The following is a 24776-nucleotide window of genomic DNA, read 5'->3' on the forward strand; positions in this document are numbered from 1 at the left end:
GATTCGGAAAGTGTTTATGAATTAGTGGCAGGGCCTGATTTACAGGCAGAAGGAGGAGGAGGAGACCAACCACAGGACGTTTCTATGAGTTCAGATTCAAGTGAAGGAGAAACAGATATTAGATGGGTAAATCCTTCTTTCAGACGCTTGCAGAGACGAAGGGAGCAAGTGTCAGGGAAGAAATATTAAGGAGAGGAACAGGTTAATTAATTAAGCAATTAATTCGTCATATCCGGGTGTCAGTGGAAGAGAAAGGTGGAGTTCTCAATGTGCTATAAAGAAATATGGATGTGTCTTTCAGCGACTCCTAATGTGCTTTTAATTGCAGTTTTTATTACCCTGGGCTAACACTGCCTATCCATAAATCTTAGAATGACTTGTGGAATGCTTTGATGATTTTGATGTTGCCTTGACTACTAAAGACTGAGATAAGAGAGCCTGCATGCCAAGATGATGCAGTTTGTAACAGAAGGAAGAAAAATAAAGATATTTTGTTTTTACAAATCTCTGCATTTAGCAAGCCTTTATTCCAATTAACAGTGGCCTTAGCCGGAGATCAGAACAGTTGTTAAGCAAACAAATAGTGTGCTATGACCACAGTTGGTTTTCATTAAAACTGATATCAATCAACTGGCTATGGGATACTGCAAATGGCCGTAAATGCATCCCAGTTGCCAAATGCCAAAAGTGTGATCATGTGACTGCAGGGGCGACTGTCAGAATCTGAGTTGTAGTCCCCGTTAACTCCATCAGAACTAACAGTAAGTAACTGGTCATAAGTTGAGGACTGTCTGAATGTATAAAATTACATACCTAAAAAGGGCTACAGACATTTGATGCAAGTTAATCATTTCCCCTTTTGGTCTTTGTGTTTTTTAGCACATCATGATGCCACCCATAAAAATACTATATATACTTTTTCAGACTATAAGATGCACCTAGATTTTGGGGAATAAAACAAGGGGGGGGAAAGCTGCCTCTGCCTCCCAGCAATTTGTCTTATTACAGCAAACAGCCTGGTTAGCTTCAACCCAGCCTGATTTAGCACAAGCAGCTGATTGACAGTTGGATCGGCCTCTCTGAATACTACCGATCAGCTGTTTCAGGCTGCAGGGATGGCCACTGCTGTCACACCCATCGCTGCTGCCTATTGTCACCTCTGCATGCCCCCTTTTTTTTGCCTCCATCTTATTTTCAGTCGCCATGTGCCCCATTTTTGGCCTCCGCGCATCCCATCTATGGCCTGCTCAGGGTAGGAATTGCCCCCGCCACCTATCCCCACTACCTGGAACAGGCTGAAAACAGGATGCAGGGAAACCAAAAATGAGGCTTGTGGAGGCCAAAAATGGGACACATGGCTGAAAACAGAGGGTGGAGGCCGAAAACGGGACCCACAGAGGTCGAAAATGAGGCATTCGGAGATGGCGATGGACAGCGACTAGCGGCTGTGATCCCTGAAGCCTGGAACAGCTGATATTCTGAGAGGTTGATCCCACCACCAATCAGCTGCTCATGCTAAATCAGACTGTGCTGAAGCTGACCAGGCTACTTGCTATTTGCTGCAACCAGGTAAATTGTTGTGAGGCAGGAGCCGGCGGGTAGGTGGGGCTGCAGCAACATTTGCTCTAAAAGACACAGGCATTTCCACCCACTTTGGGGTGGGGAAATGCATCTTATACACCAAAAAATATGGAGGTATCTCCAGCTGGATGTTCTCCGACCCAGCTGGAAGGCATTAGGTTGTTAAGTGAGTTTTTTTATCACTTTACAATCTTTCTTGCCATAGTTGTTCTGTGAATCAATGTGGTGGTTAAATTAGTAACATGGTTGTTAAGTAAATTTGGCTTCGTCATTGAGTGTGCCAGAAGGTTGCAAAGGGTGGTTACATGACTTCAGGACACTGCACCTATCATGAGTCAATTGCCAAGCATCTGACCTCTGACCACATGACCACGAGGATGTCACAATGGCTGTAAATGTGAAAAATGGTCGTAAATCCCATTTTTCAATGCCACTGTAACTTTGAATGGTCACTAAATGAAGTGTTGTAAGTCGAAGACTACCTGTACTGAATTAACTCCTTGCCTAGATTCACGTGACTCATGGCAACTAACTATACTGGCTCAGTTTGTGCAATATCGTATCCTGAGCTGTAATCTAGCCAACCACATTTTATTCCAGCATGTTAATTAACTCACCCTACAGCTACACAATCTTCTTCCTTCTACTTATTATAGTTATATACGTCCCTACATACACCAAAACATCTTAGTGCAATTTAAACAAATATTTTTCAACTTTAGCAATGGCAACTTGAAGCTGTGTGGAGTGGACCTCATCTCTCAGGATTTCTCAGCCAGCTTGGTTGGTTTAAACCAGCGGTCCCCAAACTACGGCCCGCGGGTCGCATGTGGCCCGCTGAGACCATTTATCCGGCCCGTGGGTGAGTGACACAACACAGTGTTCCATCTAATCTATGAATAAAATGCGGTATTTTAATAATATCAATCATCAAAAAAGTTGTCATCCATTTACATTCATTTTCTTTTAATTAAATTCCCTCCTTAATGTTCCGTCAAAAAGTACACCAATTATATTCTAACTTATTAACCATTATGCCAAAGTGCTTCCTTCTTTCTTTATACATTTTTCTATAAGCCAAGAAAACCTACAATCAGATGTTAACAAAAGAAAATTAAAAACAAAACATAAACATATAAGAATTTCAGACTCCCCCCCCCTCTAAATAGTACATTCCCATTTTGTTTTTTACTTTAAAATAAGGTATGTGCAGTGTGCATAGGGATTTGTTCATAGTTTCTTTTTTATAGTCCGGCCCTCCAACAGTCTGAGGGACAGTGAACTGGCCCCGTGTAAAAAGTTTGGGGACCCCTGGTTTAAACTATAGTCAAGATGCTTTTCAGCCACATGTAAGGATTTGATTTTTGCTAACATCTGACAAATTTACTTTATCTTTCAATCCACATTCTTTTTATTCAGAGAGAAGCGTGCAACAATTTATGGATCGCGATGCAAGACTATGAAGCATTTGTTCAGAAACCCACCCTCCTCTTCTTTTCTCTTGTTTCTTTCACTAAGGCAGATAGGTATACAGTGAACCCTCGATCATCGCGAGGGTTCCGTTCCAGGACCCCAAGCGATGATCGATTTTTCGCGAAGTAGCGGTGCGGAAGTAAAAACACCATCCGCGCATGCGCAGATGGTGTTTTTACTTCCACCGCCGCCCGCCCTTCACCCGCCGTTGCCAGCTCCGCTTCCCAAGCCTGCTAATGAAATCCAACCCATGGCGGCCCTTTCCCTCTCCAGGCTGCGGGCGGGGTCCGGAGAACAATGCCTGGCGCCACGCTCCCGGCTGGGCTTTTTTCCCCCATTTCCCCTCGGGTGGAATTTCAGACCCTCCGCCGGTTGGATTTCATTAGCAGGCTCGATAGCAAGTTCTTCCTCCCTTTAGAAAGCCCCGCAGCCTCCTCCGCCCGGCGGGAGGAGGGAAAAGGCCGCCAGCGAGGACCCGCAAAGCCGCCGTCACCGCCGCAGCGAGGCCGAGCTGCCCGCTCCCACGGCACGGGCTCCCAACACAGCGCCGCTCAGCCCGGCCTCGGCGACGCCTCCGCGGATCCGCCAGCCCAGCCGAGCGACGCCTCTCTGGTCTGGGCGAAGGCAGTGGGCAGTCCCCGCCGCAGCAGTCCCCGCGGGCACCGCGCGCCAAGGGCCGGCCAGGCCGCCGGCCAACAAAGGGGCTCCCTCGCCTCCCTCGTTCGGGCAGGTTTACAAAGGCAGCGCGGCAACTTGGAGCCCGGCACGCCCCGCAGCCCCCGCCACGCCTCGCCCGCCCCCGCCTGGCCGGCGCTCCGGCTACCCCCGGCTGAGGAAGAACCGAGTAGCCCCCGCCCTCCCCCGCCCGGCTCCCTTCAGCCCCGCGGGGTCAAGCGGGCGGGGGGCGGCCGGGACCTCGCCTGTCTCCGCCGCCCGCATCGCCCCTCCGACGGGCCGGCCTCCCCCGCCCGCCTCTGCTGCAGCCACCGCCGCCTCCCCGACTGCCACAAAAGGGCCCCGCCCGCCCCACCCCAAAGTTTACCTTGCGGCAGGATTCAAAGTGCTGGGGTGGGGGGTGTCACTTCGCCGCTCGTGTCCTGGCTAAACCGGGCGGCAGGAGACAGGCTTTGAGTTTTTAGCTGCGGGGAGAGAAGTAGGACTTTCCTAACTCCCTCCCCCCGCAGCCAAAACTCAAAGCCTGTCTCTTTTTTTTCTTGCGGCGAGCCCAAGCCGTTCCTCTCTCGACCGCAGCCGAGCTTCCCTCGGCCCCCTTTGGCCCCGTCGCCTCCTCCCCGCCTGCCTTTCCTCGCCAAGCGCACGAAAAAAAAGAGAGAAGGCTTCTACCAGAAGCCGGGGACGGCGGGCAGGGGCATGAAGGATCTCTTGCGGGGGAAAAGCCGCTAGCCAGCTTTCGGAGCTCCTCCGCCATCACCCGGCTTCTGGTAGAAGCCTTCTCTCTTTTTTTTCGTGCGCTTGGCGAGGAAAGGCAGGCGAGGAGGAGGCGACGAGGCCAAAGGGGGGCCGAGGGAAGCTCGGCTGCAGTCGAGAGAGAAACGGCTTGGGCTCGCCGCAAGAAAAAAAAGAGACAGGCTTTTAGTTTTGGCTGCGGGGGGAGGGAATCCCGCCGCAAGGTAAGCTTCGGGGCGGGGCGGGCGGGGCCCTTTTGTGCCAGTCGGGGAGGCGGTGGCGGCTGCAGCAGAGGCGGGCGGGGGAGGCCGGCCCGCCGGAGGGGCGATGCGGGCGGCGGAGACAGGCGAGGTCCCGGCCGCCCCCCGCCCACTTGGCCCCAGACCGGTGCAGCAGGAAAGGGACGGAGAAGGCTCACTGGCAGCCCTTGCCCATCGCTGCGCCTTCGCTTCCCCCCCTCCCCCGCTGGATCCGGCAGCGTGCTGAGGGGAATTGCCGCGGACTGGAAAAACCGCCACCCTTCGCCGGGAGTACCGTTCGTGGCTCTCTCGGGCGAGGACTGAAGGGAGGGTCCGTGCGCGGCCGGCTGGGTGGCGATGCCAAGGCGGCCCGGGGTTTTGGGGGGCTGTTTTTTCCCCCTTTCGGCGGCTTTGGGAAGAACCTTGCCGGGTGATGCGGCGCTGAAGGCAACGCCGCTCTGAGGAAACGGGGCTCTCTCCCGTGGCTCTCCGGTGTGTGTGTGCGCGCGTGCGGTTCTCCCGCTCCTGTGTGTCACCGGCTCTGCGCGCTTTCAGCGGGGGCTGCCCTGCGCTTCTTTTTGCTGCCCGAACGTCAGGAGTTCCCTCCGGCTCAGCGGGGGGTTTTTTTGTTTTGAAGGGGGGGAGAGGCCGTGGGGCAGATGGGCAGTCAAAAAGGGCGGGGGAAGGAGGGTGCAGCGGCGAGGCGAAGGCAAGGGGCGCACGGCCGACCGGCTCCAAGGCGAGCGGCCGGAGCTGCGCCCTCCGTCGCCCGCCTCCTTTCAGGCAGCTCCCCGCACGCCCCTCGCCTTCTGCCGAGGCTCAGCTGCAAGCGGCCAGTGAGGCAGACCGGCTCCGAGGCGAGCGGCCGGAGCTGCGCCCTCCTTCGCCCGCCAGGTGAGGCGAAGGCGAGGGGCGCGCGGCTGCAGCGAGGAGCCGAAGATCCGGGCGGGGAAGACCCAGGTAAGGTTCCTTCGTCCGCCTAGCAGCTGATCTGCTCGGCAGCGCAGCACCAGCGAGGAGCCGAAGATCTTCGGCTCCTCGCTGCTGCTGCGCTGCCGAGCAGATCAGCTGCTAGGCGGCCGCTCGAGAGCAAGAGGGGGAGAGATAGGGAAAGAGAGAGAAGGAAAGAAAGATGAGAGAGGGAGGAAGAGAGTGTGAGAGAGGAAGAAGCAACATAGAGAAAGAGGGGGAAGACCCAGGGAAGCCTCTGCCCGGCGGGGAAACTCCACCATCTACGCATGCGTGGAAGGGCACGCATGCGCAGATGGTGGAGTTTACTTCCGGGTTGAAAACTCGCGAAATAGCCCTTTCGCGATACTTGAGGACGCGAAACTCGGGGGTTCACTGTACACAGAATCTAATTCAAGACTGAATACAAAAGCAAAGTAGGCTGGAAAACAATTAAATGTGTAGAAAAAAGTAGTCTCTTCTATTCCTCTTCACATGTAAGTTAATTGGAGCTAAACGAAAAGGTTTCTAAGGCAGGCCTAGTGCCTCCACCTCTCATAGGGCCCTACTCTTATGTAAAAGTGAAAAGTTGAGGTAAATAATTTGCGCTCTCTACTTCTGGTGAATGAGTACACACACGCACAATTACAACCTTTCAAAACTTAAACACTGTCTCTACAAATCAGGAGTATCCAAATATCTATTTCATCTGCTAGATCTAATTAGCTCTAAGTACCGTAAGTCCGTTTTGGAGTAAGCAGCATATAAATACAACAAACAGACAGATAGGCATTCTCAAATCTGGAGCAATTATACATGAAGGCAACCTGAATTCTATTTCCAGTCCACACCGTCCAAATGACATTCTTGCAGAATGTCAGAGTGCAACTGTTTATAGAAGACAAGCCTTTGAACGGATATTTTGGCTTCCACGAGACATGAGCTGATGTTGCTATAGATCCCTTTTATGTAGCAGACAATCCACTGAGAGTTGCATGTATGAAAGCTTTCTTCTAGTCCTTCAAACTCGTACAAATGCATTCAGAAGGCCCCTAATACTTGAGTGATATGGGGGCATTTTGTCTTTGACAAATAAAGTAATACCTCGTCTTATGAACTTAATTGGTTCCCGGAGGAGGTTCGTAAGGCGAAAAGTTCGTAAGAAGAAACAATGTTTCCCATAGAAAACAATGTAAAATCAGTTAATGCGTGCAAGAAAAAAACCACGCAAAAATGGTGCTCTGCTGGGCGCCGCCGCCCGGCTGTCGCCTTTTGAAACAGCCGGGAGGCTTCTCAGCGTCCTCCCGAACCCGAACGCCAAACCCAAACTTTTGCCGAACTTCCGGGTTCGGCATTCGGGAGGCCGCCAAGAAGCCCCGCCACCCAGGTGCCACCTTTTGAAATAGCCAGGGGGCTTCTTAGCGTTCTCCCGAACGCCGAACCCGGAAGTTCGGCAAAAGTTTGGGTTCGGTGTTCGGGTTCAGGAGAATGCCGAGAAGCCCCGCCGCCCGGCTGTCAGCTTTGCAAAAGAGCCGCGGAGCTGTCGGCCGGTTGGGTGGCTCAAATGGAGGTGGGGAATCCCAATAGGGAATTCCATGGGCGGAGCTTTGACGTTACAGAGACGTCCTTCATGGCCGGCCGAAACGTGGATATATGCCCCATATCAGTAACCCATGCTCTGATCACCATCCAACTGGGTGACTGTAATTTCAATTCTGCATGGAACTTCCTTTGAAGAAGACACAACATCTCTGGCTGGTATATAAAGCAAAAAGTGGACTTTAGTGAGACAATTCCAGCAGTGTAGAATTATAGTTACGGTATATTAAATTCATTGCATCGCTCACCCAAGATTTCCATTGAAATTCAAAATGCTGGTTGTTTTATTTAAAGGCCTACACTGCAGAACTTAAAATACATCTCACAACACATTGCCAGAGTTCAGGTGTTTGATCCAGAGGGTCTGCTAAAACAAATACACTATATATGATTCTTCTCTAATAACCCCCACCCACTGAAAAATACCCTCCTTCCCAGAAGCCTGCGCAACTCTAATTTTTCAGAAACAGCTCAAAAACCTGTTTCAATGAGTGTTTGGTTCCAGTTGACACTTATGGGTGCTGATCTGAATAGTTTTGCTCTTTGGTGATAGGCATTTTAAAAATCTTCATATTTGTTGCTCATCTGGGACTGGGAGAGATTATAACCACTATAAATATTTACAAATATACATTTCTATGTATATACAGTATTGCATACATCATTTTTCCAAGAAAAGATGTTACATGAAATTCTGTTAACGGAAATAATTTTATTGCTTTTGTTTCCAAACTGAAATAATTGAAAATGAAAAAAGAAATTCTCCCATTTCTACGTAAAAATTCTTATGAAAAATTCTTACACAAGGAAATATTCAGTTCCTTTTTTCCTAGTAACAGTGCAAAGTTCAACTCCCTTGGCAGGCAGGTATGGAGAAAATATCAGGATCTGCAGGGGAGAAAAACATAGCAACCAGGAATGCAAAATAAACTTACTGATATAAATCCTTTTAAATTGCATGTAGAAGGGATGCTAAAAAGCAAAAATCGTGGCCTTCCACTAACTAAATCCTAAACAAATTAGATAAATCTTTTAGATCTGCAAATAGAAATTAAGTGTTGATATAATTCCACGGATTCTGGCCTCCAATATTTCTTGTAGAAAAAGTAACAAATGATCTATATACCCAGCTATTCTCATATGTTCCATGTTTGGGTCTGGAACTGAAGATTACTAAGAAAAAATATATATTTTTGTCTTTGGTATTTGATGATTCATGAAAGTAGCTTCCAACTTTTACATTCAGCTGATGCTGAAATTTATTTTGGGACCCTGCCTAGGCTCAAATTCGTGAACTGTTCCAGATTGGCAGAAATGCTACTTTACATAATAGCAGACTAAAAACAGAGAACTTGTGGGTTAAAAGAATAAAATAAGTGTTTCTAAGCAGAAGAGGTTTTGTTGGAATGGTTCTTTCTTTTTAGGCTCTTGCTATATAGAATATGTGTCCTAGCAGCACAGTAGTTAATCAGAACTCCGAGCAATACCCTACTGAACGTCAAACCCTAAGTTATCTTTTATTTCAATACACCCATTTATAACACAGCTTTTCCAAGTGATGTATCAGGGATAAATATCAATTGGCAATTTGAACTCCTTAAAAGAGAAGAAAGTGAGGTTTCCATTGTCAACTAGAGCAAACACCACTGGAACATCTCCACTTTGATAAGACAGCTGCTTGACAATCTTCAGGGATGGGACCTGCTCATCAAAACTGAAAAAAAGAAAAGAAAAATAACTCAACTTTCCCCCCCTATTTGATAATAATTTTAAAGAGTCACATCATAAAAAGTATTACTGTATATAGGGCAAGAGACAGAACATATAACAGAGAACTATTTATTTTTTTAAAAAAAGAGCTTCAGTATTCAAATTCAAATTTATTATTACAGTCATAGACCAAAACAAATAAAAACATTTAGTAAATACACAACTGGTAAAAGCAAGAACTCCAATAACAGCCAGTATTGTTAGATCCAATAACTGGAGGATTTAGTTTCAGGGTGAACTGGGATCTGAAGTCCTCTGATTGGACAGCCATCTATCACAACAGGTTCATCACAAACAGGGCAACTGTTATCTCTTTCTTTCTCTTTTCCATCAAACCAAACCAGACAAGCCATGTAAACTAGGCGTTGATTGCTTACCTGAACGCCTCTTCTCGTACGCTGAGCGGGTACAGCAGTCATGTGGGTTGCTCACTGTCCAATCCGTATAGGACCGAGCCTAGTCTTTAAAAAGCCTGCTGGATCTTTAGTAAAGCCAATTGTAAATTTTACTTAGCTGAATTGAAGAAGGAACGAACAGGGAAGATGTTATTGAGGGGAGCGAGCCGCCACATGTCCTGCCAAATTGCAGGACCGAGCGAATTCTGGGGAAGGGACGGATCCAGCAGGCTTTTTAAAGACTAGGATCGGTCCTATACAGATTGGACAGCGAGCAACCCACATGACTGCTGGTACGGAGAAACATGAGCAAAATCTATAGCGGACTTGTAATCTTATTACCTCCGAACGCACATCCGGACATAAGGCTTCCCAGGATCATTCTTTTTAAAAGTTGAAGCACCGTCGGCAGGATACACATCAAAATCTATTTTTAGCTCTGATGAATCATTCTGTAATCTGTGGAAGTTAATCATTAATACAAAAATTTGGCCATTCTCTGATGTGCCAAAGAAGGGGAAGGGGGAAAAAAATCAGGTACAGCAAATCTTAGCAGGAATTATAATTAACCTTCCTCCCTACCCTTCGGCAACCCCAAACAGTTAATGCTGAAAGCTGGAGGCACAAAGTCTCTCTATTTAAGCCGGAAAGGATGTGAAAACTACAGCATAGGTTGTAAGCTATTCTTTTATACTGAGAAATCCTCACCAGAATTTCCCCAAATAATTCACTTTCTATTACTGATTCAACCCTGTAAACATCCTTTTTTAAGGACTGGCTTGGATGAAGGTGCTTGCTGCCTCCCTTTGCCAGTGGCCGGTTAGGTCCCACAGAGTTGGTCTTCTCCGGGTCCTGTCGACTAAACAATATCGTCTGGCGGGACCCAGGAGAAGAGCCTTCTTTGTGGTGGCTCCGACCCTCTGGAATCAGCTCCCTCCAGAGATTAGAACTGCCCCCACTCTCCTTGCCTTTCGTAAGCTCCTTAAAACCCACCTCTGCCATCAGGCATGGGGGAACTGAGACATCTCCCCCTGCCTATGTAGTTTTTATGCATGATATGATTGTATGTATGTTTTTTATATTGGGGTTCCTTGATTTTTAGACTTTTTAAATGTACTATTGTTATTTTAGATACTAATTATTAGATTTGTCATTATGTATTGTTTTTATCACTGTTGTGAGCCGCCCCGAGTCTACGGAGAGGGGCGGTATACAAATCTAATAAATAAATAAATAAATAAATAAATAAATAAATAAATAAATAAATAAATAAATAAACAAACAAACAAACAAACAAACAAATAAATAATAATAATGTATTCTTTCAGTTTTGTTTGCTTTGTTTTGAGTAGTTATTTACCAGATGTTTTACTCTACAATGCAAGCTGTCTAAAGTCACTTACTGAGGCAGCATAAAAATTGACGATAATAAACCAACTGCCATAGCTGACAGATTTCCCAAAATTTTACTTTAAGTCTTCATCCATTAAAACATGATTCTTGAAGGCAGTTGGACAATCCACACTGGACGTGATCATGTCAAGGAAGGAAAGGAAGTTGCAGGATGGCATATCTGACTCAGGATTAAATTTTAAAATGGTTTCTTAAGAGTCGAATTAAATAACAAGCAGTGGGAGCGGATGGTGGAAAAAATTATATCCCTTTTCCAGAAAATCCTTGAATGTTTTCAATACAGAGGATCCCATGAGCTTGTTCTAGTGTCCAAAAAAAAAAAAAGGCAGATAGCCAATAGTACATTGAATGACTAATGTAGCATTAACCTCAACTTCACTTCCCAGGCATATAATTACAGTAATTACAGTGAAGACCAAACTGCCTCCTTAAACAGGAAAGCATTTGCATTAAGAGAAAACCAAAACTCAGATAAATTTTAACATTCTATCATTGTTATCTTCATAATTTTTAGCCTAAGGGCAAGAGTATTTCCTAGAAAATATTACATGCTGAAAAAAATTAAAGCAGACTTCCTCAACTTCCGCTCCGAGTCTTCAGAGAGAGGCGGCATACAAATCTAATAAATAATAATAATAACAACAACAACAACAACAACAACAACTTCACCTAGTTCCTTATTAGCTTGGGGACAATTCTAGTCCAACATACCTGGAGAATACCAAGTTTGGACAGCTATCCTTAAAACCAGCAGAAAATGCCTACTGAATCTGACACTTATTTACTTTTATTGGCATTTGGTTAAAAGAATTGCAATATAAACAATTAACACTTTACAAAATAAGAGACACGTATTGTGGTGCAATGCATGAAACACCTTCAAAACTGGATGGAGTTATTTGCACTGGACAGAGGCTTAGGGGACTAAAGGTTAGGTGCTGGCCTTTCAAGTCATGCCTCTGACATACAATACAATTTGTAGTGCGATGCATGCTGGGAAAATGATTTGGAAGAAGTCCTTTGGATCACACATGAACACAGCATATTGCTGCTACTCTTATTAAAGCAGGTGGATTTTTTGTGATTCTGTGCAACCTTGAAAAATGCTTTTATTTATTTGTTTGTTTGCCTACTTGCTTACTTATTTACTTATTTATTTAATTGAACTTCTATGCCGCCCAATCCCGAAGGACTAATGAATTACGGAGATGCCACACACTTAAAGGGGCAGAACCACTAGTTCCAGAATGTTTTCCAAGTGTAAACTAATGACTTGTAACGCTTGGAAGTAAACATCCCCAGGAACATATGCTATATGAGAAGAACCTATGACCCTCCAAAGGTTGTTAAACCTGAACTGCCAGAGCTCCAGCTAGTAGGCTGTTGCAGAGGGCTACAGGTTCTGCATCCTGCTCAATATGACTGCTGCTCATACCTACAATTACTGGGACAGATTAAAGGCATTTAGCTCTTTTTCTGGTTTGATACTTACTGAAATGCTTCCTCCAATAAGTGTGAGGGTTGGAAAACACTGATCTGTTGAAGGATGTCATCTGGAAGGGAAGGAAAGAGGAGAAATTTGGATTAGGTCCTTCACAAAACATGCCTCAACATTCAGAATATTCTGGCATTCAGAAATACCCATCACCTTAAACAAGACCGTGTGTATCCTTTCTCTCTTTTTCAGAAGCCACAATACCTGTGGAAAGTCCCTGGCTTGGTTTCACAAGTGGGGCGATTGACTGTATGCCGAGATCCTCCTGACCACTCCTCTCTCTCAAAAGTGCCTTGTACTCTTGCCAGGTGGTGCAACGCCGGACTTCAGCATCCTCATTGACACTGATTCTGTATCTGCTCTCCCACTTCAGCTGCTCCTGTTCCTTGCGGGTCAACCGTTCGTGTTTCTGATTGAGCCGCCTGCGCCAATGGCTTGCATCAATTGCCCGTGCTGTTACATTCTCTGGGAGGAGCTTCTTATCAGGCTCTGGCAGGAAGACTTGAGGGCAATCAGCACCCATGTTGGGAAAATCAATGGAGGCGAAATTCCACCTGGGTGCACTGACACGGCTTTCCCCAGAGGTCTTCCTACATGTCTCTTTGTAGTCTTGAGAACAGGTGGGCAATTCACTGCAGTCTCTCGTGACACTTGAAGATGGGACCAATGCAATATCTGCAATTTTTGGATCTGGTGTCTTCATGGTTGCTTTGGGCGAACTATCGGATGCATTAGAACTGGAATTATCATGGTGGATATTAGTCTTCTTAGGTGACTGTTCTTGGGATTTCTCAGATAATTTGGGTTTCTTCTCTGGCAATCTTATTGAAGAGAAGAGGATAAAAACATGGGCATAGAAACATAGAAGACTGACGGCAGAAAAAGACCTCATGGTCCATCTAGTCTGCCCTTATACTATTTCCTGTATTTTATCTTACAATGGATATATGTTTATCCCAGGCATGTTTAAATTCAGTTACTGTGGATTTACCAACCACGTCTGCTGGAAGTTTGTTCCAAGGATCTACTACTCTTTCAGTGAAACAATATTTTCTCACGTTGCTTTTGATCTTTCCCCCAACTAACTTCAGATTGTGTCCCCTTGTTCTTGTGTTCACTTTCCTATTAAAAACACTTCCCTCCTGAACCTTATTTAACCTTTAACATATTTAAATGTTTCGATCATGTCCCCCTTTTCCTTCTGTCCTCCAAATTATCTGTTACTCTCCCAGAATTATTCAAACCCATTATTCATAAACACTCTTGTTCAAAAGGATGCAAGTAATTATACCGCATTCACTTTCAATTATTTTTTCAACCAATAATTCAATCCACTAAGAAACCTCTAAGACATTTAAAATACTCAAACTCACTCTTTAGTTGCTAGATCAAACTGGGGGTTTAAAAGTGACAGCTTTTGTTTGATTGTTGTAAACCAATGCGAAACAGCATGCGAGTTTAATGAAATATTATTAACAGTTTAACTTCTTAACAGTACAAGGCACCTCTTAACCTGAAGTGCGGTCATGTGATCACAAGAGAGGCACAATTGTTGGAACTTAACATTCAGAACAAAAGTACCCCTTAAAAGAGGTCCATCGTAACCTCAAATGGTTTCTTAGCAATGAGTTGTAAGTTAAAGACTGACTGTAGTGGAAGCACTTGTATACAGTGAAGGGCTACCAAAATTTTTACTACCACACTATGGGTGTGGCTTATGCAGGATGCCCTGCATTTTCTTTCAACATCGTTCAGTGCAAATTGGGTGCTCTGGGGTGGAGCTCCATTTTCGCTACCCCACTACGTTCCCCCCCGCCCGGGCAGCAGCCCACCCCTGCTTGTAACATCACACTATCGGCCATGTTGGCTTGGGCTCCTACAAATTATGTTCAGCAATAACTGGAGAGCTACTTGTTCTCCATGTAGATCAAAAGACAAATATGAAGACAAGAACAAAACAGATGCATTTCTCAGTGCTCAATTCCATGCCCACCTGGGGCTAACTTGTCATGGCCATCACTCCCACTGCCCACATGCTTTTACCCCGGGCTGGAGCATTTCCTCTTGTGGCTGCTTCTCTCCCTGCCTTGGTAGTGGCTATCCAGATTCAGCTGCCTCTCGTAAGGTGTTGGAACAGTGCTGTAAAAGAGAGATTTGCCCCCACCCAAAAAAAGATCAAAACAATCTGTTCAGAGACAGCAACAGAAAAGCAAACTTTTCCTTCTTTTTCTTCACTGATTAAACCACCTGCTCAGTTAAAATCAAACAGAGAAGCAAAAGGCCAGAAGAGAAATACTATCATCCCGGCAAATAGGGATATTGGGAGGGGAGAAGAGGGAGAAACCGTGCAAAGTTTAAAAGATGCATAATGAATGCACACACAGGAGAGAGGGAAAATAATTGTCAAACAATTACCTGGAATGGAATCTCAAAACGATGTAACCCAGTCGCTTCAAGTGGCTATATACCTTACAATAGGGATGAAATGTAAGCAGTTCACATGAGAAAGGACTCTACATTCTTTTTTCAATTCAGTTATCAAATTCTTTTTCTGAACTGTATGTGAATGAAAGCCACCTTTCTATTGGTAGGTGGTACACACATACAATGTCTCCCATATATACATACAGGACGATTTGTAGATGCTCCCAGTTGTCAAAAAGATATACAGTATCTATATCCAAGTGGCATTTAAATTGCCATTTGTCATGCAAACAAAACCTTGTATACATTAAAATCAATGGCACAAAATCAGTTTTAACTGATTCGCAGCCTTCACAAAGCACAGAAAATTAGGGCTGCAAGATCCACACCAGAAGGCAGCTGTGGCAAACTATTTCCATAAGGTTGCCAAAAAAATATAGGCATATCCATGTGGTTACTAGGAGTTAAGCCCCATTCGAGGGAAACTATTACTTTTTAAAATTCCAAGTAAACATGTAACATTGTAATACAAAAGTGATGAAACCCCAAAGTAACAAACGGTATAGGGGTAGTTAACATGCTGCATCATTTTTAAAATTTAATAATGATAGCTCTTTTCATTTGAGCACAACAAATATTGTCTTTTTTTCCATCAACCCAGAGAAGACCACAATTTTAACTAATGAGATTTTGTACCCCATGGGCTCTAAGGAGTCTAATCAACATTGAAGTCTCAGCTGAATAAACGTAAAAATACCATAGAAATGTTTCAATGGGTACCTGTCAATTTAAAAATAAAACTCTAAAAATAAAAACAATTATATAATAATCAGATATTACAAAAGGTACAATTTAGAATTTGCATCAATGGAGGTATGAAAAAGTATTATGTTCTAAATTATTAAATTATTAACTAATTATTAAGTAATTATTAACTAACTATTATTAACTAATTATTTTTTCATTCAACCATCAAATCCTTAGGCAAACTGGTAACGCTAAGGACGCTTGCTTGAATTCTTGGGCCTAATACTGTATTTGTTCAGGCCATTTAGCAATATTTAGATTGAACTGGAACTTGTATATAAGCAAGTGCCCATTATTGATGCTTCAAAGACAGGACTAGAAACTTTTTCCCCTTTTCAGTCTACTCTTTTTAGTCTACTCTTACTTTTTAGGGAATATCATCAAGATATCATACCGCACAGTAGTATTGTCATTGTGAAAATAAATTAATCATTGTATAAGCGGTTAACCTCAAACTTCAATGGAATATCCTCACATGCCCTTTCACCAATTGTGATAATATAATTACAGCAGAACTGCCTGCTTTAAAATTTAATGCTGCTTTGAAATTGCCAAGTTTTACTTCCGTAGACGTTAAACTCCAAATTTTGAAATGCACCTGGTATCTTAGTAGGCTGACCGACTTTGGAGACAGCAGTTCCTCATAAGCTTCCTGGACTGACAAAGGTAGATCTTTGTAGAATAATTGAAGGGATCCCTGTAAGGGGAGAAAAACAAAATCAATGTTCAGGAACTCTGCAAACCTACCATTGTGGTGATTGCCTCATATATTCCCTGGGGTCTGAAAAACTACACCAAGAGCTACACATGTCAACTGAATGTCTGCAGGGATCCTCCTCATGTAACAATGGTAATTGAGGTTGTGATTTCTATCCCTAAGTAATTATAAAGTGTGATTAACGTGACAGCATCGTTTAGTGATGGCAATCCCAGCAGCCCCCATTCATGTTGTTAAATGAGGATTGCAGGTTAATGGAGGATTTCACACGATTGCAAATTCCATCAAACAAACTGAATGAGGGAGACAGCTGGAAGTTGCAATTCCTGATCGTGACAAGCCCTTTCTTAGGTGGCTGGCAAGCTATGCAGCAGGCAGATGAGACTGATGCCATGCAAATGGACAGGGTGTCGGTGCTGTAGGCCAGTGTTTCCCAACCTTAGCAACTTCAAGATATCTGGACTTCAACTCCCAGAATTCCCCAGCCAGCATTCGCTGGCTGGGGAATTCTGGGAGTTGAAGTCCAAATATCTTCAAGTTGCCAAGGTTGGGAAACACTGCTGTAGGCAAGTGAGGCCAAGTGGGTAGATGTGCTGCAGTGCAAATATAGCTAGGTGGGGAAGCAAGCCTTCTCGAGAGAAAAGACAATGGGAACAACTTTCAAACATTCCCTCGGTTCCAAATTGACTTGACTTGTAGAAAGCCAGCAGGCAAGGTTGCAAATAGTGATCACATGACCATGGGATGTTGCAACCATCGCACATGTGAGCCAGTTATCATGTGCCTGAATTGCAATCATGTGATTACTTATTTATTTATTGATTGATTGATTGATTGGATTTGTATGCCGCCCCTCTCCGTAGACTCGGGCGGCTAACAACAGTGATAAAAAACAGCATATAACAATCCAATACTAAAACAACTTTAAAAAAAAACCCTTATTATAAAACCAAACATACATACAAACATACCAAGCATAAATTGTAAAGGCCTAGGGGGAAAGAATATCTCAGTTCCCCCATGCCTGACAGCAGAGGTGGGTTTTAAGAAGCTTCCGAAAGGCGAGGAGGGTGGGGGCAATTCTAATCTCTGGGGGGAGTTACATGGGTGCTATGACAGCCACAACTTTGAGGGTTGGCTGTTAAGTATCACTTGTTCAGTGCTTTGAACAATTGCTGAATGAGTGGTTAACCTGACAGGCTAACCTGTCATCTCAAGATACAAGAATTGGTTTTACAGTACAATACACCTTATAGAATGATCACACAGTACAAAACGCCTTGTAGAACGATCACATAGTACAATATGGCTTATAGAACGATCACACGGACCCACAGAATGGGCCACTTGGGGGCAAATTCTGTAAATAAAACACCCGCAATGAGAATACTGCAACAGTCCTGACGATAGCCAATTCCAAGAACTGGACACTGGTATTTATAAAGTCATGTGCATCTATATGTTTCAAACAGATGTGCTTTCAAACAGAAGAAACTAGTGCTGCAATATCGGGGAATGGGAGATGGGAACATTTCCTGAGAGTCCGCTCATCCCAGCATGCATGCTCATAAGAAAGGTTTGACATGAAGATGTGGCATTTATTCAGAATATCTTCTGTGTAATCCTGATTGTGCAGGATTCTCAATCCTATGGAGATTGCAACCACTCTTAGCAGTGTGGTTAGTCTCTCCTTTCAGTTGTTCCCCTTAGTACAAGATTAAGACAAAGAGCCTACTCCCCTAAACAGATTTCTTCCTTAACTCTTGAAAAAGTATTATAAGGCTCTAGTCACTCTAGCATACCCACCTCCTAATCCTGTTTTCCAAATACAGCAGTACCTCGTGATACGAACCCCTCATCATACGAACTTTTCGAGATACGAACCTGGAGTTTGGAAAATTTTTGCCTCTTCTTACGAACTTTTTTCACCTTACGAACGCTGAACCCGGAAGTTCAGCAAAAGTTCGGGTTCGGGTTTGGGTTCAGGAGGCCGCCGAGAAGCGCCACTACCCGGCTATCTCCTTTGCAAAAGAGCCGCGGAGCTGTCGGCCGGTCGGAAGGCTCAAACGGAGGTGGGGAATCCCAATATGGAATTCCATGGGCGGAGTTTTGATGTCATGGAAACGTCCTTCCTGGCTTTCGGGTTTGGTGTTCGGGAGAACGCCGAGAAGCCCCCCGGCTTTTTTGGAAGGTGATAGCCAGGCGGCAGCACCCAATGGAGCACCGTTTTTGCGATTTTTTTTTTTTTGCTTGCACACATTAATTGATTTTACATTGTTTCCTATGGAAAACATTGTTTCCTCTTACGAACTTTTCACCTTACGAAACTCCTCCCGTAACCAATTAAGTTCGTAAGACGAGGTATCACTGTAGTTAGGCGACTTTCTTTCTTAATTTACATGATTATTCTGTGGCAACATTTGGAACTGTGTATCAAGACAACAGAACAGGGGAGATGCTTAGCTACACGAAACCACTACATAAGCTTGTGGATGTGATTTACTTACGCATTCTAGCAGATACAAGGCTTCTTCTGGAAGTAGGCACTGCTTTCCACGCTGCGTAAAACCCATGGTGTGCCAGAACTTCCCCTGATGGCAACAACAAACAATGTTAATTTAGGAGATTAATCTCAACCTCTATTAACATTTCGAACAGAACAAAATAAGTCCCAGGATTTTGGAGCATTCTAGGAGTCTTTCACTTCATGATTCAGCTGGTGCATCTCTTACTGAATTAAGATTGTACTGAAGAAGGGAATTTCATCCTTGTGCCAAAGGCTTGAATTACAATTAGGAAACATAAAACCCCAGAATTCTTGTTTTCTCAATGCAGCCTATTGTATGCGTGTGGAGGAAGTTAGCCTGATGTCCAGTTCTCCAAAGTTCATGGATTGAATTATTGGAGGTGAGGCAATAACCTTGCTGTCTTAATTTTCGAAACAAGAAAAAACAAGCCAAACACTACAAATACAGTTTTATGGTATTCTGAGCAATTTGATAAAAGAGAGAGGGCACACATTATTCAATGGCGATGTCATCATATGAAAACTGAAATCAACCCTACTATAGCTGGCTCTGATCTGAAAAAAAGCCTCAGGCTACTGGTATGTATTGCTCTGAGATAGAAACTGGTAGGATGACATCATAAAAGATACAGTACTAAAACTTACTGCAGGGGATTTCAGTTCCACAATACTTTCCTGGGGCTTCCACTCAGCCTTCACCAAACTTCCCCTATAAAAGAAATTTAAAAAGAAGAATATTTGTTCATTCTCCAATATATTTTGCAATGAAAAGGGGTTAAGATGATGCGACTGTTAAATAACCAAGCTGAAACAGAATTTTATAAAACTTGGCAGAAGGTTTACAACTGGTGGAACACAAAAAAAGATTTATAAAGATATCAAAACAAAGTATTAAATAGTTAAATTTACTAGATTGAATATATTACATAGCAATATTTGATAGATAAGTTTATTTTATTTCAAATTGATTTTAAGTATTTTAATTTTAATTATATAACTGGAAAGTATTGAAAAGTTAAGATTTTTATGTTAGCATATATTATATAGAGATATTTTATTGATAAGTTGACTTTTCTGTATTGATCTAAACTAGAATTAGTTTTTCTTTCTGTATTAAGAAGACTTCTATACTGAGCGGAGCAATTGTAGCTCCTTTTTGTATTAAATGTTGTATGTCTTGTCCTGTCTTATATTTTAAAAATTAATAAAAAATATTTTTAAAGTGCTATTGCTAGGATGTTGTAAGCCACCCTGAGTCTAAGGAGAAGGGCGGCATTAACAAATAGATAGATAGATAGATAGATAGATAGATAGATAGATAGATAGATAGATAGATCGATCTCCCCTTTGCCTGCTTCTTTCATTGCTGCTCCCTCTGACAATCAGCTGAACCTTTTTTCAGCCCTAACAAGTGCTAATGTATGAAGCAATCTTCTGTGCTTTGCTAGAGAAGCAATAGTCCCTTTGCCTGATTTTCTCATTGTTTCTCTCTCTGAAGAGAGAGAGAAGTGAACTGTTTTAGAAACTGTTAAGGGTATCAAAAGTAAGCACATGGGCTCAAATCCAGCCAATTGAATGTAGTGAAGCTGACCAGACTAAAGACTAGCCAGATGAATACCTGGTATGCAGATTATTTTTTCCCTATTCTCCTCCTCCAAAACTAAGGTGCATTTTATACTCTGAAAAATATGTTGACCTATTGTGAGAGAGTGAAGTCGGGGTTGCTTTCTGTGCTTTGGAAAATGTATCCAGGCAGAAATGCTTCCCACCTCCACATCCCTCATACATTCACTTTGCTCACAAGCATCTAAGCCAGTGTTGCAGCTGCCTGTGATAATTGACCTACCCCCTGGTGTTTTCAAGGATGTGCTGATGATGCCCAGAGGCAGCATCTCTCCACCTCAGGCCCTTGGCTTACAAGAGCAAATGCTAAGACAGAGTGGAGAGGGGTGTAGGAGGAAAAGTGACAGCAAATGTCATATAGAGAGGAAGTGGAGGCATGAGATTGTCTGCTATTAGGAGCTGGTAAGAGGACTTTCATTCAAAGGTGACCACACTGAAAAAGCATCTCATCCCAACCAGTACAAGAACTTTTTGAAAAGGGCAAAGGATACTATGGTCAATAATATAATATAACCAGCATTCCTCTTCCCTCTTTTTATGTAGATCATCCAACAAGATAACAAAAGCAGTCAGTGCCATATTTCAATTTAAAAACCTGACTCAAATGTGTCCAGATTCTAGATGTACCTCAAATTGTAACTCAACTATCTTCTCAGTTATTCAACTAAGAACTGTGTATTTGAGAACTGCCTGAAACTCTCCGGTTTGCTGGATCAGGAAAAGTTTTTCCTTTACCTGTTAACAGAATCCCTTGGAACTGAATGATTACAGACCAGTTGCTCTAACATGTGTAGTTATGAAAACCTTTGAACAGCTAGTGCTGCCCCACTTGAAAACCATCACTGTTAGACCCCCTGCAATTTGCATACTGAGCAAATAGATCGACAGATGATGCTGTTAATATGGCTCTGCACTACATCCTATAACATCTTGAATCTCCCAAGAACTACACAAGGGTCCTCTTTGTGGACTTTAGCTCGGCATTCAATACCATCATTCCAGATACTCTTCTAACTAAGCTGAACCAGCTAGAGGTACCTTAACACACTTTTAAATGGATCACAAGCTTCCTAATCGACAGGAAGCAGCAGGTGAAGCTAAGTAGAATCACATCAGTTATCTGTCCAATTAGCACAAGCCCCCCCCTCCCCAAGGCTGTACATTCTCTCACTTCTCTCTATATACCAATGACTGCATCACTAACAATCCATCTGTTAAACTACTAAAGTTCATGAATGACACAACAGTGATCGACCTCATTCGAGACAATGATGAATCCGCATACAGATCGGAGGTTGAACAACTAACCTTGTAGTTCGACCGGAACAATCTGGAACTGAATACACTCAAAACTATAGAAATGGTGGTAGACTTTAGGAGAAACCTCTTACAATACTAAACAACACAGTATCAAAAGTAGAGACCTTCAAATTTCTAGATTCTATCATATCACAGAAGGAAAAGGGGGGACATGATCAAAACATTTAAATATATTAAAGGGTTAAATAAGGTCCAGGAGGGAAGTGTTTTTAATAGGAAAGTGAACACAAGAACAAGGGGACACAATCTGAAGTTAGTTGGGGGAAAGATCAAAAGCAACATGAGAAAATATTATTTTACTGAAAGGGTAGTAGATCCTTGGAACAAACTTCCAGCAGACGTGGTAGATAAATCCACAGTAACTGAATTTAAACATGCCTGGGATAAACACATATCCATCCTAAGATAAAATACAGAAAATAGTATAAGGGCAGACTAGATGGACCATGAGGTCTTTTTCTGCCGTCAGACTTCTATGTTTCTATGTTTCTATATCTCAAGACCTAAATGGTCATATGCACCAAGACAAATCCCTTGTGTTCCCAATCACACTTGACCAATAAAATTCTATTCTATTCTATTGTATAAAACTGGAAAAGCTAAAAATATACTAGACAGAACCTTTTAAATTAACTGATAGATCAGAACTTTAGTTCTAGGTGTAATTCATACATACAACCGTACAATACGCTCTTCCTCCAAAAGTGGCCAGTGCTCTTTCCGACATTGATGCAGCTTTGATTCTTGTTCTTCTGTTCCATCAGGAATGAAATCTTTCTGACCAAGTGAGCGTTGGGGGATCTTGTGATCACGTGTTCGAGCTGCCAGCAGTTCTGCTGGGCTTCATTGGTGGTGGGGAGGAATTAGGAGGGAAGGAAGGTAAGAATAATCATTTAAATATTCAACTTATCCATGATGGATTCCTCCAAATATGGCAAACGGTGGCAGATCAGATCACAAGTTTATTTAGCCAGTACTATTTCCTATCAATTCCAGCAACTGCTATGACCCACTTCTTTTTACTCTTCCTAAATATCCTTCTATTCAACTTCCCCAAATAACCCTCAGTTTTAGTATGAAGATAGTTTATTTTTACGTTGTAAGTGTACAACCAGTGCTTCTTCATCTTGGCAACTTTAAAACGTGTGGACTTCAACTTCCAGACTTACCTAATCATTATTCTTAAACTTGTCAATGTAGAAAAATGCTGGTATACACACTTCTAATATTTTCTCTAAAATTAAAAGCTTAAATTTTTTTGTCCTTTTCAAGGAGAATCACTGAAGGACCCTACACCATCGTATAGTCTGCATGTGTACCCACTGTTTTTGCCAAAATGCCCATACTACATGGCTGTTTTTCTTATTTCAGTGAAATACCTTCGGAATTCCTCAAACTGTTTTTTTGAACAGGTAACCCTCAAACCAGTGTTTTCCAACCTTGGGAACTTGAAGTTATTTGGACTTCAACTCCCAGAATTCCCCAGCCAGCGAGTGCTGGCTGGGGAATTCTGGGAGTTGAAGTCCAAATATCTTCAGGTTCCCAAGGTTGGGAGACACTGCCTCAAACTATGAACAATTGAGCCCAAAATTAATGTTAAGTAAAAAAATTGTTATGGGAGTTTTGCCACATATATTAAGTGAATCAATGCAGTTGTGAAATTAGTAATACAGTTGTTAACTGAATCTGATTTCCCGATTGACTTTGCTTTTCAGGTGATCACAAAAGGGGATCACAGGACTGTGGGAACCTACAACTATCATAAATGTAAGTTACATGTTAAGCAACCAAATGTAAACCACATGACCATGGGAGTGCTACATTGGTTGTAAGTGTGAAAAATAGTCATGTCCCTTTTTTCAATGATGTTGAGTTTGAATGGTCACTGATCAAATTGTTGTAAATTGAGGACCACCTATATTTACCTTCCTTAATAATCACTTACTTTTAAAAATAGTTTTAATTTAATTCATTTCACTACAGGCCAGAGAGAAAGAGGTGATCATGCAATAAATTAGATATCCTTTTTATTCTTTGTTGTGATGTTTTTTTCCTCATTTTTTCCCATTTTTAGCGTATATACTACATACATGTAGGCTTCTGCTTTGCTCTTTTAGCTCCAGAGATTATCTGCTAATCTGTCTATTGTAGACCTCTCTCTGCCTGCAATATTTTATCCTCTTCTCTCCCCTTTCAATCTCTGTAGAAGCGGCCCCGCGAAAGCCAGACTACTGCAGTTCCTCGAAAAATGTTATTTCTGCTTAAGAAAAAAAGGAAACTGGCTCTAATACAATTGAAGTCATTGCTAGGGAGGGCAGATGAGCAGTTGAGCAATGGGTGCGCACGACCCACTGAAAAGGTTTGTCGTGAGAACGTAGCCTCTTATGTCCTCCCTGCCTGGTCGAAACCACTGCTCTTGCATCGCGTGTGCAAGGGAGGCTTCCTGGAGCAAAATTCCTGGCTGGCAAGAGTGTCAGACCGGCCCGGGGACGAGCCCGCGCGTGGCAAAAGGCGTAAGAGGGAGACAAATAACTCCCATGCCTCCAACACTTCCGGCCTTCTCTCCAACCACCCATTCCTGCCCTCCCCCCCCCCCCGGGAAGGAGGCGGCTCCTTTAATCTCCCTCATTCCCCGCACTGTTCCTCCCTCCCTCCCTCGTAGATACCTGAGTAAGCGACGTCCGACCGGAGGTCCTTCTTCGGCCTCCATGCTTAGGCGGCAGTTCGTAGCCACTTCTTCGAACTTCCGCTCTTCCCGCTGGGTCCTAGTGCCCTATGAATCACCTTCCGAGGCCCGCGGCTCAAAATGACGGAAAGCTCGGCGCGGTTAGAAACAATGCGTTGTCTCAGGGAAGCAAGCCGACGGGGCAACTATCAACGGGATTAACTACGTTTATAATGCAAAGTCTGCTTCAGGTGGAATTCCCCTTCCCCCTCTGGGAAACGGGTCTAAATGGCTCTTTGATTTTTTTAAGGTTGCCGACCCTTGGCCTAGTCTCTTTTAATTGGCATGAGAATTAAAAGACTCTTATTAATA

The 24776-nt window shown here is 43.4% G+C and overlaps 1 protein-coding gene across 2 annotated transcripts; it reads right to left on the reverse strand.

Moving 5' to 3' along the window:
- Positions 1–7939: 7939 nt before the first annotated feature.
- TSEN54 (tRNA splicing endonuclease subunit 54) lies at positions 7940–24511 on the reverse strand. 2 transcript variants are annotated; one of them, XM_070739927.1, is made up of 11 exons: positions 24406–24511; positions 22416–22580; positions 19442–19505; positions 18777–18860; positions 16150–16248; positions 14736–14788; positions 14364–14459; positions 12525–13141; positions 12318–12378; positions 9755–9871; positions 7940–8961 (listed from the first exon to the last, which is right to left on the reverse strand). In XM_070739927.1, the coding sequence occupies exons 1-11, from the start codon at positions 24447–24449 to the stop codon at positions 8811–8813; spliced, it is 1551 nt and encodes a 516-aa protein (XP_070596028.1). In that variant the 5' UTR covers positions 24450–24511; the 3' UTR covers positions 7940–8810. The 2 variants fall into 2 exon arrangements, with proteins under 2 accessions (XP_070596028.1, XP_070596029.1); XM_070739928.1 differs by lacking the exon at positions 14364–14459.
- Positions 24512–24776: the final 265 nt, after the last annotated feature.

The sequence above is a fragment of the Erythrolamprus reginae genome, chromosome 2, assembly GCF_031021105.1.
Source record: "Erythrolamprus reginae isolate rEryReg1 chromosome 2, rEryReg1.hap1, whole genome shotgun sequence".
Lineage (NCBI taxonomy): Eukaryota > Metazoa > Chordata > Lepidosauria > Squamata > Dipsadidae > Erythrolamprus > Erythrolamprus reginae.